The 15,135-nt window shown below is 45.8% G+C and overlaps 1 protein-coding gene across 1 annotated transcript in view; it reads right to left on the bottom strand.

Annotated features, from left to right (window-relative positions):
- LOC126267894 (puratrophin-1-like) overlaps window positions 1-11,926 on the bottom strand; it is a 1,105,633-nt gene extending 1,093,707 nt beyond the window's left edge. Inside the window, exon 1 of the mRNA XM_049973204.1 lies at window positions 11,836-11,926. Coding sequence (XP_049829161.1) covers window positions 11,836-11,926 — 91 coding nt within the window. The remainder of the gene's footprint in view (window positions 1-11,835) is intronic.
- Window positions 11,927-15,135: the final 3,209 nt, after the last annotated feature.

Raw genomic sequence — 15,135 nt, 5'->3', positions numbered from 1 at the left:
CTACTAGAGCATACATCCCAAAGTTCTTGATAGGATTGGATGTTTCTTGGGAGGGTGGACACGGTATGTTGTCTTGGATGGAGATTCTTCAAAAAACATGAATTTAATTAAGTGTGTGTGTTACGACCTTTGCTGTTCACGTTATACATTAATGACCTTGAAGAGTATATTAATAGGAACCTCATGCTTTTCGTGAATGATGCAGTTATCTATAATGAAGTATTATCCAAAAAAAGCAGCCCAAATATAGTCAGATTTCTAAGTAATGCATCTTTTCATAATTTTTTTTCTTTAAAATTTTCGCATATTAGAACTAAATTTTCTGTGTACCTAAAGTAAGGCGTACTATACTGGAGGTTGAAGTTCTTTGCATTATATGTCAGTTGTTGTTGTTGTGGTCTTCAGTCCTGAGACTGGTTTGATGCAGCTCTCCATGCTACTCTATCCTGTGCAAGCTTCTTCATCTCCCAGTACCTACTGCAACCTACATCCTTCTGAATCTGCTTAGTGTACTCATCTCTCGGTCTCCCTCTACGATTTTTACCCTCCACACTGCCCTCCAATGCTAAATTTGTGATCCCTTGATGCCTCAAAACATGTCCTACCAACCGATCCCTTCTTCTAGTCAAGTTGTGCCACAAACTTCTCTTCTCCCCAATCCTATTCAATACCTCCTCATTAGTTACGTGATCTATCCACCTTATCTTCAGTATTCTTCTGTAGCACCACATTTCGAAAGCTTCTATTCTCTTCTTGTCCAAACTAGTTATCGTCCATGTTTCACTTCCATACATGGCTACACTCCAAACAAATACTTTCAGAAACGACTTCCTGATACATAAATCTATATTCGATGTTAACAAACTTCTCTTCTTCAGAAACGCATTCCTTGCCATTGCCAGTCTACATTTTATATCCTCTCTACTTCGACCATCATCAGTTATTTTACTTCCTAAATAGCAAAACTCCTTTACTACTTTAAGTGTCTCATTTCCCAATCTAATTCCCTCAGCATCACCCGATTTAATTGGACTACATTCCATTATCCTCGTTTTGCTTTTGTTGATGTTCATCTTATATCCTCCTTTCAAGACACTGTCCATTCCGTTCAACTGCTCTTCCAAGTCCTTTGCCGTCTGTGACAGAATTACAATGTCATCGGCGAACCTCAAAGTTTTTACTTCGTCTCCATGAATTTTAATACCTACTCCAAATTTTTCTTTTGTTTCCTTTACTGCTTGTTTAATATACAGATTGAATAACATCGGGGAGAGGCTACAACCCTGTCTCACTCCTTTCCCAACCACTGCTTCCCTTTCATGCCCCTCGACTCTTATTACTGCCATCTGGTTTCTGTACAAATTATAAATAGCCTTTCGCTCCCTGTATTTCACCCCTGCCACCTTTAGAATTTGAAAAAGAGTATTCCAGTCAACATTGTCAAAAGCTTTCTCTAAGTCTACAAATGCTAGAAACGTAGGTTTGCCTTTTCTTAATCTTTCTTCTAAGATAAGTCGTAAGGTCAGTATTGCCTCACGTGTTCCAACATTTCGACGGAATCCAAACTGATCCTCCCCGAGGTCTGCATCTATCAGTTTTTCCATTCGTCTGTAAAGAATTCGCGTTAGTATTTTGCAGCTGTGACTTATTAAACTGATAGTTCGGTAATTTTCACATCTGTCAGCACCAGCTTTCTTTGGGATTGGAATTATTATATTCTTCTTGAAGTCTGAGGGTATTTGGCCTGTCTCATACATCTTGCTCACCAGCTGGTAGAGTTTTGTCATGACTGGCTCTCCCAAGGCCGTCAGTAGTTCTAATGGAATGTTGTCTACTCCGGGGGCCTTGTTCCGACTCAGGTCTTTCAGTGCTCTGTCAAACTCTTCACGCAATATCGTATCACCCATTTCGTCTTCATCTACATCCTCTTCCATTTCCATAATATTGTCCTCAAGTACATCACCCTTGTATAAACCTTCTATATACTCCTTCCACCTTTCTGCCTTCCCTTCTTTGCTTAGAACTGAGTTGCCATCTGAGCTCTTGATATTCATACACGTGGTTCTCTTCTCTCCAAAGGTCTCTTTAATTTTCCTGTAGGCAGTATCTATCTTACCCCTAGTGAGATAAGTCTCTACATCCTTACATTTATCCTCTAGCCATCCCTGTTTAGCCATTTTGCACTTCCTCTCGATCTCATTTTTGAGACGTTTGTATTCCTTTTTGCCTGCTTCATTTACTGCATTTTTATATTTTCTCCTTTCATCAATTAAATTCAATATTTCTTCTGTTACCCAAGGATTTCTAGCAGCCCTCGTCTTTTTACCTACTTTATCCTCTGCTGCCTTCACTACTTCATCCCTCAGAGTTACCCATTCTTTTTCTACTGTATTTCTTTCCCCTATTCCTGTCAATTGTTCCCTTATGCTCTCCCTGAAACTCTGTACAACCTCTGGTTCTTTCAGTTTATCCAGGTCCCATCTCCTTAATTTCCCACATTTTTGCAGTTTCTTCAGTTTTAATCTACAGGTCATAACCAATAGATTGTGGTCAGAGTCCACATCTGCCCCTGGAAATGTCTTACAATTTAAAACCTGGTTTCTAAATCTCTGTCTTACCATTATATAATCTATCTGATACCTTTTAGTATCTCCAGGGTTCTTCCACGTATACAACCTTCTTTCATGATTCTTAAACCAAGTGTTAGCTATGACTAAGTTGTGCTCTGTACAAAATTCTACTAGGCGGCTTCCTCTTTCATTTCTTAGCCCCAATCCATATTCACCTACTATGTTTCCTTCTCTCCCTTGGCCTACTGACGAATTCCAGTCACCCATGACTATTAAATTTTCGTCTCCCTTCACTACCTGAATAATTTCTTTTATCTCATCATACATTTCATCAATTTCTTCATCATCTGCAGAGCTAGTTGGCATATAAACTTGTACTGCTGTCGTAGGCATGGGCTTTGTGTCTATCTTGGCCACAATAATGCGTTCACTATGCTGTTTGTAGTAGCTTACCCGCATTCCTATTTTCCTATTCATTATTAAACCTACTCCTGCATTACCCCTATTTGATTTTGTGTTTATAACCCTGTAATCACCTGACCAGAAGTCTTGTTCCTCCTGTCACCGAACTTCACTAATTCCCACTATATCTAACTTTAACCTATTCATTTCCCTTTTTAAATTTTCTAACCTACCTGCCCGATTAAGGGATCTGACATTCCACGCTCCGATCCGTAGAACGCCAGTTTTCTTTCTCCTGATAACGACATCCTCCTGAGTAGTCCCCGCCCGGAGATCCGAATGGGGGACTATTTTACCTCCGGAATATTTTACCCAAGAGGATGCCATCATCATTTAATCATACGGTAAAGCTGCATGTCCTCGGGAAAAATTACGGCTGTAGTTTCCCCTTGCTTTCAGCCGTTCGCAGTACCAGCACAGCAACGCCGTTTTGGTTAATGTTGCAAGGCCAGATCAGTCAATCATCCAGACTGTTGCCCCTGCAACTACTGAAAAGGCTGCTGCCCCTCTTCAGGAACCACATGTTTGTCTGGCCTCTCAACAGATACCCCTCCGTTGTGGTTGCACCTACGGTACGGCCATCTGTATCGCTGAGGCACGCAAGCCTCCCCACCAACGGCAAGGTCCATGGTTCATTGAGGGGGGATATATATGTCAGTATAGTATGTAAAATATTACGTAAATTGTTTATTACGCTAAATAATTTTCTGATGACATTTTTTATTTAAAAATATTTGTGTGTATAGACTGTTCATGTTGATGTAACTCTGGTAATTGTAAGAAGTGGTAACACTTAGGAACAATGCAAGAAATAGGTGTTACGTAAAAGCCAGAGTGCTTTTGTTTGAAACGAATGTGGCTCTGGAGAGTGGAAAAGGTGACAAGGGAGAATTGACGCGCTACCTAGAGCAAGCGCGGGAAGTAAGTGACAGTCTTTAGGCACCACTGATTGAGGTAAAACCCTCGTGGAGCAGTAGAAGCTTTGCTTGCAGATTTGCACAAAAATGTCTCGGATGAAGAGTGCAAACGCCTTACGGCTTAGCTGTGAGCTGTTGGGCTACTGTATGTAAAACTACACGACGCCAAGAAGAGAAATTAAGCCCATACAGCCCAAGACGTATGGCCTGCCATACTGTAGGTAGTGTAGCTGCCATAACTGTTCGCCCCACCCAAGCCTGCAGTCATCAGATAAGATTTTTTAGTGTTCTACTTTTCTACTTTGTACTTAATTTACACTGTGTTTTATTAGTGAATAATCATTCTTCAGCTTTAAAGAAACTGATTCACCCTACTACCACCATACTAATCATACACCTACGTAGGGTTCCTTCCTGGTGTTTGGTTAATCCGAGTATCCTGTTTTACAGACTTTTGAAGTGCCATCTTAATATAAAGAGGCATCATTTAACATGTTTTTGTGTAAATAACGATAGTAATAGCTTTTGAAAGTAAATTCCAGTAAGAAAGAGATTTTCTTGAACTGAAGTATTCAGTATAAGAAGTGTGTGCTTTAATATCTAGGTGTTTTTTTTTTTTTTTTTTTTTTTTAAGATCCCCCCTGGCTAAAACGTGTTTTAGCTTCCTTGAAGGTATCTACTTGTGTTTTTCTCTTTTAAAAACGTAATGTATAAGAGTGTAGTAGTCAAAAGGAAATTGCAGTGTTTGGATCAACATAGTTTACGTGGAGTAATATTTATTTGAAGAAGCTACTTAAATAGTAGCAAGAAAGTAGGCAAATTTCATACTTGTGCTATTCTAATACTTCACTGTTTCGTTGCCTGGATAGGCTGTCGATCATTAGTACATGTTTTAAACCACTAAATGAGCTTGGAATTTAGTTGTCCTAGCTTCAATATAATACTATTCATACTGCGTTGCTATCTAAGAAAAGAATTGAATAGTCTGATTTACTTTCCCATCAGTCACAACACACGGTCAAATCCTGTAAAAAGAATGACTTAATTGATTAGATTTTCCTATTAATAGGACTATCCTCCCATAGTGTATTTTATTTGGAAACTAAATTAAATTTAGTAAGGGGATTACATGTTGCAACGTAGAGACAGAGTTTTCTGTTATTTAGGTAAAAGCAGACTAAATTACCATAGTAGTGGTAGGATTATAGCACTTTTCAAAATGAAAAAGTGTAGTATTCCATGAATATAGTATCGATGAGACATAGTGGAATTGGTCAACCTGCGTGTAATAATTTGTAGCGATGTGAAATTGTACTGTCACATAGGTTCAGGAGTAGGTAAAGCAGGTTGTAGGCTCCGGTTTATTGGTAGAATACTAGGGGAACGAAACCAACCTACAAAGAAAATTTCTTCCAAAACGCTCGTGCGACCCAAATTAGAATATTGCTTAGGAGGAGCAGGAGATTACTGTTTAACTTCCCGTCGACAACGAAGTCATTACTGTTGGGGTTGGAAGGAGAGCCAACACCGTGCTACTAGAGGAGGCCGAAAGGCACGCGATTTAGCTCACGCAGGCTGGCGTGAGGTCTGGAACAGGACAAGGAAATTAGACTTTAGAAAAACGGACGTAGCTGGTGGGATACTTAACTTTAATCCTTTAATGACGAACGTCGCTCTTGACATTACATGATTCACAGTATCAATAGTAACTGATAATGGCGCCTTGCTAGGTCGTAGCAAATAACGTAGCTGAAGGCTGTGCTAACTATCGTCTCGGCAAATGAGAGCGTAGAAGTCAGTGAACCATCGCTAGCAAAGTCGGCTTTACAACTGGGGCGAGTGCTAGGAAGTCTCTCTAGACCTGCCGTGTGGCGGCGCTCGGTCTGCAATCACTGATAGTGGCGACACGCGGGTCCGACGTAAATTACCGGACCGCGGCCGATTTAAAGGCTACCAAGTGTGGTGTCTGGCAGTGACACCACAATTACAGATGGAGCTGGGATTAGGGAAGGATGGAGAAGGAGAGCGGCCGTGCTCTTTCAAAGGAACCATCCCGACATTTGCCTTAATCGATTTAGGGAAATCACGGAAAACGTAAATGAGGATGGACGGACGTGGGTTTGAACCGCTGTCCTCCCGAATGCGAGACCAGTGTGTTATCGCTGCGCTACCCGTATCGGTATATCGCCTCCATATTACGTAGACCAGTGCTCGATTGCCGGCAGGGTGGGGGATTTTCTCCACGAGGGTACATTGTGTTTGTGTGGTGCTCCTCATTTCATCATCATTCGTGAAAGTGGCGTGACTGTAGAGTGTAATGATTGGGAGTTCGTACAGGCGCTGATAACCGCGCAATTGAGCGCCCCAGTAGAAAAAGTAGTCGAGCATGGGTGTGAATCTCTTTTCTCTATAAGAATACGGCATGTTATGGAAATGAGGAACGTCAGAATTTCATAAAGATAATAATAAGTATATTATGAACCAAATCGCACAGTGTCTTAGAAACTGGCATGCCGACGGTGCGATCTGGGCTAAGTGTCGCCAGTGTTCTCTGGCCCGCTCACACAAAGCAAAAAAAAACGCAGCCCGCAAGCGCAGTTCTCCGAGGACAGTGTTCAGCGACAAAGCCTGCGTCATCGGGTGATTACAGGGCACCTGCAGCCCACGTCGAGCAAGAAGTTCTGTACGGTAATGGTCCTCCACTCGGAGAAGCCAGTGCTCCAGGTGAAAGACAATTTCTCCGCGTTAAGAACGACGATAATGTCATCTAAGTGTGTCTAAAACACCGGAGAAAGGTTGAAAGAAAATTAAATAAAAGGGCAAGAGCGGTACATCGTTGACCCAGAAGTTCCAGCCTGTCCTTGGCGGAGGGAGATGAGGACAAACAGGAGCGAAGGTCCAGAGTGAATCAGGTGAAAAAATGCCCCCTCTTAGCATCTGGACTTTCAGCCTAGCTAATGTGACCATGGAAGAGAGAATAAAGAAAGTGAGTTAGGGATCTATTTTGCTCGGCCGCAAAGTATACAGCATGTTTTCTATCAATGAATGGTGGTCTGAGGAGGTCGCTTTTGATCAGCACCACTCTTGGTTCAAGTGGTTCAAATGGCTCTGAGCGCTATGGGACTCAACTGCTGTGGTCATCAGTCCCCTAGAACTTAGAACTACTTAAACCTAACTAACCTAAGAACATCACACACATCCATGCCCGAGGCAGGATTCGAACCTGCGACCGTAGCAGTCGCACGGTTCCGGACTGCGCGCCTAGAACCGCGAGACCACCGCGAGCGGCCCACTCTTGGTGCAATATAAGTTCAAGTAACACATTATGTGATCAAAAGTATCCGGACACCCCCAAAAGCATACGTTTTCCATATTAGATATCAGCGACCTCAGTAGTCGTTAGACATCATCACAGAGAAGAATGGGGAGCTCCGCGAAACTGACTGACTTCGAAAGTCGTCAGTTGGTTAGCTGCCACTTGTGTCATACGTCTGTGCGCGAGATATCTATACTCCTAAACATCCCTAGGTCCACTGTTTCCGATGTGATAGTGAAGTGGAAACGTGAAGGGACACGTACAGCGCTAAAGCGTACAGGCCGACCGCCGACAGTTGAAGAGGGTCGTAATGTGCAATAGGCAAACCTCTATCCACAACAACCTCACCGGAATTCCAAACTGCATTAGGATCCACTGATAGTACTATGAGAGTTAGGCGGGAGGTGAGAAAACTTGGATTTCATGATCGAGCGGCTGATCAAAAGCCACACATCACGCTTGGTACAACGAGCGAAAACATTGGACGATTGACCAGTGGAAAAACGTTGTGTGGAGTGACGAATCACGGTACACAATGTGGCGATCTGATGGCAGGGTGTGGATATGGCGAATGCCCGGTGAACGTCATCTGCCAGCGTGTGTAGTGCCAACAGTAAAATTCGGAGGCGGTGGTGTTATGGTGTGGTCATGTTTTTCATGGAGGGGCTTGCACCCCTTGTTGTTTTGCGTGATATTATCACAGCACATGCCTACATTGATGTTTCAAGTACCCCCTTGCTTACCACTGTTGAAGAGCAATTCGGGGATGGCGATTGCATCTTTCAACACGATCGAGCACCTGTTCATAATGCACAGCTTGTGGTGGAGTGGTTACAGGACAGTAACATCCCTGTAATGGACTGGCCTGCACAGAGTTCTAACCTGAATCCTATAGAACACCTTTGGGATGTTTGGAACACCGAATTCGTGCCAGGCCTTACCGATCGGCGTCGATGCCTCTCCTCAGTGCAGCACTCCGTGAAGAATGGGCTGACGTTCCCCAAGAAACCTTCCAGCACCTGATTGAACGTAGCCTGCGAGATTGGAAGCTGTCTTCAAGGCTAAGGATGGGCCAACACCATACTGAATACCAGCATTACCGACGGAGGGCGCCACGAAATTGTAAGTCATTTCCAGCTAGGTGTCCGGACACTTTTGATCACATAGTGTATAAATGTGGATCGTGGCGCCTAGGTGCCGAATATTAACAATTCATACTTTTTATTATTTATCTCCAATTTGCATAGGATTCTGAAGAACTGACTGTGTTAACAGGAACACCAAATATTAACTGTTGCAACAGTCTGTTATCGCATTAAACTATTACTTAATTTATATGATGGTAAAAAGTATTCAATTTCCACCATCGAGTGTGCATACTGACTAGCGCTTAAATAATGCAGCGGTTGAAGAGAAGTATGGAACCAAGTGAAACACAGCGCACTACCACGTCTATTACGGTGAAGTAAAACCGTTGGCATTAAAAACAGCTTCCAGTCATCTCAGGATGGATAAATACAGGTTCTAATGGTTTTCAAGGAATTTTTACACCACTATTCCTGCAAAGTTGTGGAGGTGGATAACGGTCACGTACACTTCTCTCCAAAGTAGACCGCAAAGGCTTCGTAATACTGACATGTGGTGACTGTCGTGGCCAGCAGAGATGCGGCGATTCACCCTCGCGCTCAGAAAGCCAGACCTGGACGATGGAGCTCAGTGCACGGGTCCCTTTTGGTGTTAGAACGCAGCTTCACCGTTTGGGGAACAAATATTGTACTATGAAAGACACATGATCAACCAATATTGTCGCATAATGCTTGACAGTACGCGATCCTGCAGAGCAGGCATGGGGCCCATGAAATACCACCATAAGAGTACCCAAATCGTCACCGAACCTCCGTCATGTTTCACTGTTGGCAACAAGCAGTCTGCGTCGTAGGCCTGGGATGGCGCACACCGGACGTAAACTCGCCCAGCAGTTGGAAACACTTTGAAACTAAACTCATGCGACCAAATCACTTTCTCCCATTGCTCAGCGTTCCAGATCTGATGGCTTCGCCATCACGTTTTCGTGTAACGGATATTTGCATCACTGATGTGTAGTTCTGGAATTCCCAGCTCGCCCTGCCTTTCCCTGCTTGTGGAACCCCCTTCCTGTTATTTTGGTGCTAACTGAGTTCGAGAGTGACATTCAGGTCTACAGTTAATTTTGCAGCTGTTGTTGTCTTATTTTTCTCAAGGTCAACTTCAAATGGCTCTGAGCACTATGGGACATCATCCGAGGTCATCAGTTCCCTAAACTTAGAACTACTTAAACCTAACTAACCTAAGGACATCACACACATCCATCCCCGAGGCAGGATTCGAACCTGCGATCGTGGCGGGAGCGCGGTTCCGGACTGTAGCGCCTACAACGCTCGGCCACAACGGCCGGCCACGGTCGTCTTCAAGGACAGTCTGTCACGATCACTCAACACATATATTCGTCAGAGCCGTAAGTTAGCGTATGATGTTTTTCCACATTCCCTGTAAGTGGTGTAAGTCTTCGGCACGATGGCTGTTGAAACACCAGACACGCTTCGGCTACCTTGGTCACGGAAGCAGCCCACATACGAGCACTAGAAATCTGCACACGTGCAGTTCATTTAGCCGAGATGCAGTGGACTGACACCTACACAAAACTCTGTTCTTACCATGGCTGACACATGCAACGCGCCGACGACGCTGTGCAGGTGCTGTTTGTTGTCAAATAGAACAAGGCCACTTGCAGGTTTGTCTAGCATCTTTATTTATGTAAAATTTGAAATTTCAACTGCCAGCCTTCTTCAGGTGAGCCGAACGAGGACTGACGAAGACGTTCTACGCTCCGTCTTATGTAATGTACTGATAGTACTGCCGCGCATGTGTTGAAGTCGCGAAGACGGAAGGATCACACCGCTCAGCGCAGCGCCCTCGCTGGTGGAACTGCGAGACCCAGCAGCCGTCGGTATTGTCGCTGGCCGCAGCTATCGAAGTCTTCTGGCGTCTTCGTCTCGAGTAAATTTCGGAGATGGCGGAATTCCGCGCGTTATTAAATTGGTAACCACTGTCACGGTTCATTAGATTTCTCCTCCTGCTCCGGTATTGTAGAGCTGTGCACAAAAGAAGGCGGCTGGTGGAGCGATGCGCAGCGGCAGCGAGCAGTGTCTCATGTGACAAATCAGTCAACAGCGTCATTGCGCCACTTCTGCCCAAAGCAAGTGATTCGGGCTGCCAGTACAACAATTGGCGTTGATTTTAGTGTTTTAGGCACGCTGAGGTCTCTTATGCACTTGTTGATTAGAAGTGCCATAAAGCAAGGACGATAAGTTTTACAGTTAAGAAAGGACAGAGATAGTTTTCCGAGCATATAAATTCTACTAGGGAGACTCATAAACAGAAACAGTGGTTCAGTACAACCCTTACGCCAGCGTTGCCAATTGCCATGGCAGGCAACGGTTGCAGCGTGAGATGTGGGAGAGAGAGTGAGCACACTGCCAACGCCGCAAAGCATTCTCGTCTCTATCTCTGTGCAGGACGCTTCACACTGCCGCCTCCACACCACCATCGGAGCCTCGTCGATGAACGTGCGCTAAACTCTTATCTTCATTAACAAAAAAGGTTTGTGTTAAAAGACCCCAATCTGATTCATTCCACACACTTTACGGCTCGCAGTTCAAATAAACATGTAACAGCTTGGCTAAATGGTACAGTCTGAAATCTACTTTACTGTTATTACCTCTAGCAGGTGTCAGGATTGCTTGAGTGTTAATGACCTCGTTGCAGGTCGCGATGACGACGCACGATATTTGGCGGGGCAGCAGCTACGTAATGCCACGTGGATGGCCGTCGGAAAGACAGTGAAAATACAATTACCCATTACAAACAGTACATCATTTGAAACGACGCCTTGCTGCGTTCAGTGCTCAGCGGTGCAGACTGGCCTCACAGGCTTCGTGTGTTCTCAACTTAGTACGCGGGGTCGGCAAGCCGAACAGCCGCGCAGCGATGAAATACAGATATCGGCAGCACTGCTGCGTCAGGCTTGGGTATGTGACAGGGGCGCAGCGATGACAGGTTGCGTAGTAAGTCGGTCACGCTGTTTCGATCAGATGCCTGACCAGACATACTCTGATTAAAATTACTTGGCGACTGACAGATTGCGGTGGCAGGGCTGCAGTGACGCCAGCGTGCAGGCAGCTACGCTTCACTAGACGCTCCACGTAACTACAAAGCAGGCAACAGAGAGCACATGGTGCTCGAGGAAAAGCTATTATTGGATGGTCGGAGGCTCCCACCAATCCATTCGCTCATACGTCAATCATAATGTAATTTTATTCGGAGTATAACAGCCGGAGAGGGGGGGAGGGGGGGAGGGGGGCAGTGCAGGAGGCACTCGAGCACAGAGGCGAACCGAGGACCCCAAAGTAGGACACATTTTCAGCGGCCTGCGGACTCAAGAGTGCGGTAGCAGAGTGCGCGCTCGGAGGCCAAGCAGCAGCTTGGTAGCAAGGCAGGTGCAGGTGCCATCCTGGGACCGCCAGGTAGGTACCATCAAGTCCGTCGAAGTCAGCTGGAACTCGGTTAACGGTGAGATCAGGCCTAGCTGCAGACAGTACTTCTGGAGCTACACTACCGGCCATTAAAATTACTACACCACGAGGATGACGTGCTACAGACGCGAAATTAACCGACAGGAAGAAGATGCTGTGATATGCATATGATCAGCTTTTCAGAACATTCACACAAGGTTGCTGCCAGTGGCGACACCTACAACGTGCTGACATGAAGAAAGTTTCCAACCGATTTCTCATACACAAACAGCAGTTGAACGGCGTTGCCTGGTGAAACATTGTTGTGATGCCTCGTGTAAGGAGGAGAAATGCGTAGCATCACGTTTCCGACTTTGATAAAGGTCGGATTGCAGCCTATCGCGAACGCGGTTTATCGTATCGTGACATTGCTGCTCGCGTTGATCGAGATCCAACGACTGTTAGCAGAATATGGAATCTGTGGGTTCAGGAGGGTAATACGGAACGCCATGCTGCATCCCAACGGCCACATATCACTACCAGTCGAGATGACAGGCATCTCATCCGCATGCCTGTAACGGATAGTGCAGCCACTTCTCGATCCCTGAGTCAACAGATGGGGACGTTTGCAAGACAACCAGCTGCACGAACAGTTCGACGACGTTTGCAGCAGCATGGACTATCAGCTCGGAGACCGTGGCTGCGGTTACCCTTGACGCTGCATCACAGACAGGAGCACCTACGATGGTGTACTCAACGACGATCCTGGATGCACGAATGGCACAACGTCATATTTTCGGATGAATCCAGGTTCTCAGAATGAGATTTTCACTCTGCAGCGGACTGTGCGCTGATATGAAACTTCCTGGCAGATTAAAACTGTGTGCCCGACCGAGACTCGAACTCGGGACCTTTGCCATTCGCGGGCAAGTGCTGTACCATCTGAGCTACCGAAGCACGACTAGTTCTGCAAAGGTTCGCAGGAGAGTTTCTGTAAAGTTTGGAAGGTAGGAGACGGATACTGGCAGAAGTAAAGCAGTGAGTACCGGGCGTGAGTCGTGCTTCGGTAGCTCAGATGGTAGAGCACTTGCCCGCGAAAGGCAAAGGTCCCGAGTTCGAGTCTCGGTCGGGCACACAGTTTTAATCTGCCAGGAAGTTTCAATCCAGGTTCTGTTTACAGCATCATGATGGTCGCATCCGCGTTTGGCGACATCGCGGTGAACGCACACTGGAAGCGTGTATTCGTCATCGCCATACTGGCGTATCACCCGGCGTGATGGTATGGGGTGCCATTGGTGACACGTCTCGGTCACCTCTTGTTCGCATTGTTGAACAGTGGACGCTACTTTTCAGATGTGTTACGACCCGTGGCTCTACTCTGTGAAACCCTACATTTCAGCAGGATAATGCACGACAGCATGTTGCATGTCCTGTACGGGCCTTTCTGCATACAGAAAATGTTCGACAGCTGCCCTGGTCAGGACATTCTCCAGATCTCTCACCTATTGAAATCGTCTGGTCAATGGTGGCCGAGCAACTGCCTCATCACAAAACGCCTGTCACTACTCTTGATCGTGTTGAAGCTGCATGGGTAGCTGCACCTGTAGACGCCATCCAAGCTCTGTTTTACTCAATGCCCAGGCGTATCAAAGCCGTTATTACGGCCAGAGGTGGTTGTTCTGGGTACTGATTTATCATGTAATCACATGTCTGTTCTACTATAAGACATTTGTCCAATGAATACCCGATTATCATCTGCATCTCTTCTACTCAACATGTGCTCATACAGCATCAGAAATGCTTTTTAGAGTTCTTGTTCACTAGAGATTTTTGTTCTTGTTCTGGCGCATATTATCGCCTTTGAAAACGTGGAATACTTATTTATTGCCGTGTACATGTAGTAGTGTGTGTGGGGAAAAAGGGAGGAGCATTGGGCAGAAACTCTGCAGAATAGAGATTCTTCTTGATAAGAAACAAACAATGCCAATTTCAGTGAACGAACACCCACCTTTACAGCATAAACTGGTTCTTCTTCACTTCTCCCCGTCCCTACTCACCGGCAAGCGTATGTCTGCGAAAGCTACAGACCTCCAGCAAGAGCAGCGCGGAAGGAAGTGGGGCCCATCTGTCTGCGGAGGCAGCACTTTCTCCCGCACAGCGGGTGCGACACCCCCGCACACGACTCTGCCGGAGCCGAGGCTCGTCCAGGACGCCTGTCCGGCAGCTGCGAGGGGCGCCCAGGCAGGTAGCTCCGGTGCGCGGTGCGTGAAAGTGTCCTTCCTACCTTCCTCCGTCCCTCGCAGCCCGCGGGCGGGCATTGTCTCGTCTCCACTGGGCCCGCCTCGCTCGCGGAAGGGAGCCAGCCGCACGCAGATCGCTATCGAACACCCCGCTCGCTACGGCAGCCGTTCCGCACCGGCTTTCCCTGGCGGTCGCTACTGCCAACCACTGCGATCAGCTGCACCGCACGCGCAAGCCACTTTGCCCAACACCAGCACTGTCTTCAAAAGTACAAAAGTTTACCGGGCAAAGTATTACCTACCTCCCTGAAACATTGGCCAACTGCGAGTAGGTCTCGCTCTCAGACCATTGCGTACAAATTTAATTACGTATGTAAATACTATATGTACATAAATAGTTTCAGCAACACTGACCCTACAATTTCCCATAGAAAATAGGCCAAGGAAAGTCAAACTTACGTTTACTGCATTTGCACACCTAGAGAAAGCTTCTGACAATGTTGATCGAAATATTCTCTTTCACTAAAATCTGCAAAGACGTACCTTTTAAACAGAAAAGGAATATCATAAAAAGACAACAGACACAGCTAAGACGCGCACAGAAAACACACAAACACACAAAGATGAAATACAAACAAAATTCAAATTCGGTGAAGAACTCTCTGGTGAACAAATGAAGCCGGCCGGGGTGGCCATGCGGTTCTAGGCGCCACAGTCTCGAGCCGAGAGACCGCTACGGTCGCAGGTTCGAATCTTGCCTCGGGCATGGATGTGTGTGATGTCCTGAGGTTAGTTAGGTTTAAGTAGTTCTAAGTTCTATGCGACTGATGACCTCAGAAGTTAAGTCGCATAGTGCTCAGAGCCATTTGAACCATTTTTTTGAACAAATGAACACTGACTGGGCTGGGCACAACAAACCACAATCACACTGTGTTTTGGTGAGGTGATAAGTGTTTCACTACGTTATTTGTGGAAAATACTTGTTATAGGTACGTGTGCATCACAACACGTCAACATGATACGGAGAATGGAACTGCTTTCCACACTAAAACGCAAGTAAAAACGAATATAGGCGCGAAA

This window comes from Schistocerca gregaria, chromosome 4, assembly GCF_023897955.1.
Source record: "Schistocerca gregaria isolate iqSchGreg1 chromosome 4, iqSchGreg1.2, whole genome shotgun sequence".
NCBI lineage: Eukaryota > Metazoa > Arthropoda > Insecta > Orthoptera > Acrididae > Schistocerca > Schistocerca gregaria.
The sequence above is the reverse complement of the archived record's forward strand: the minus strand, read 5'-3'. Positions and strand labels throughout refer to the sequence as shown.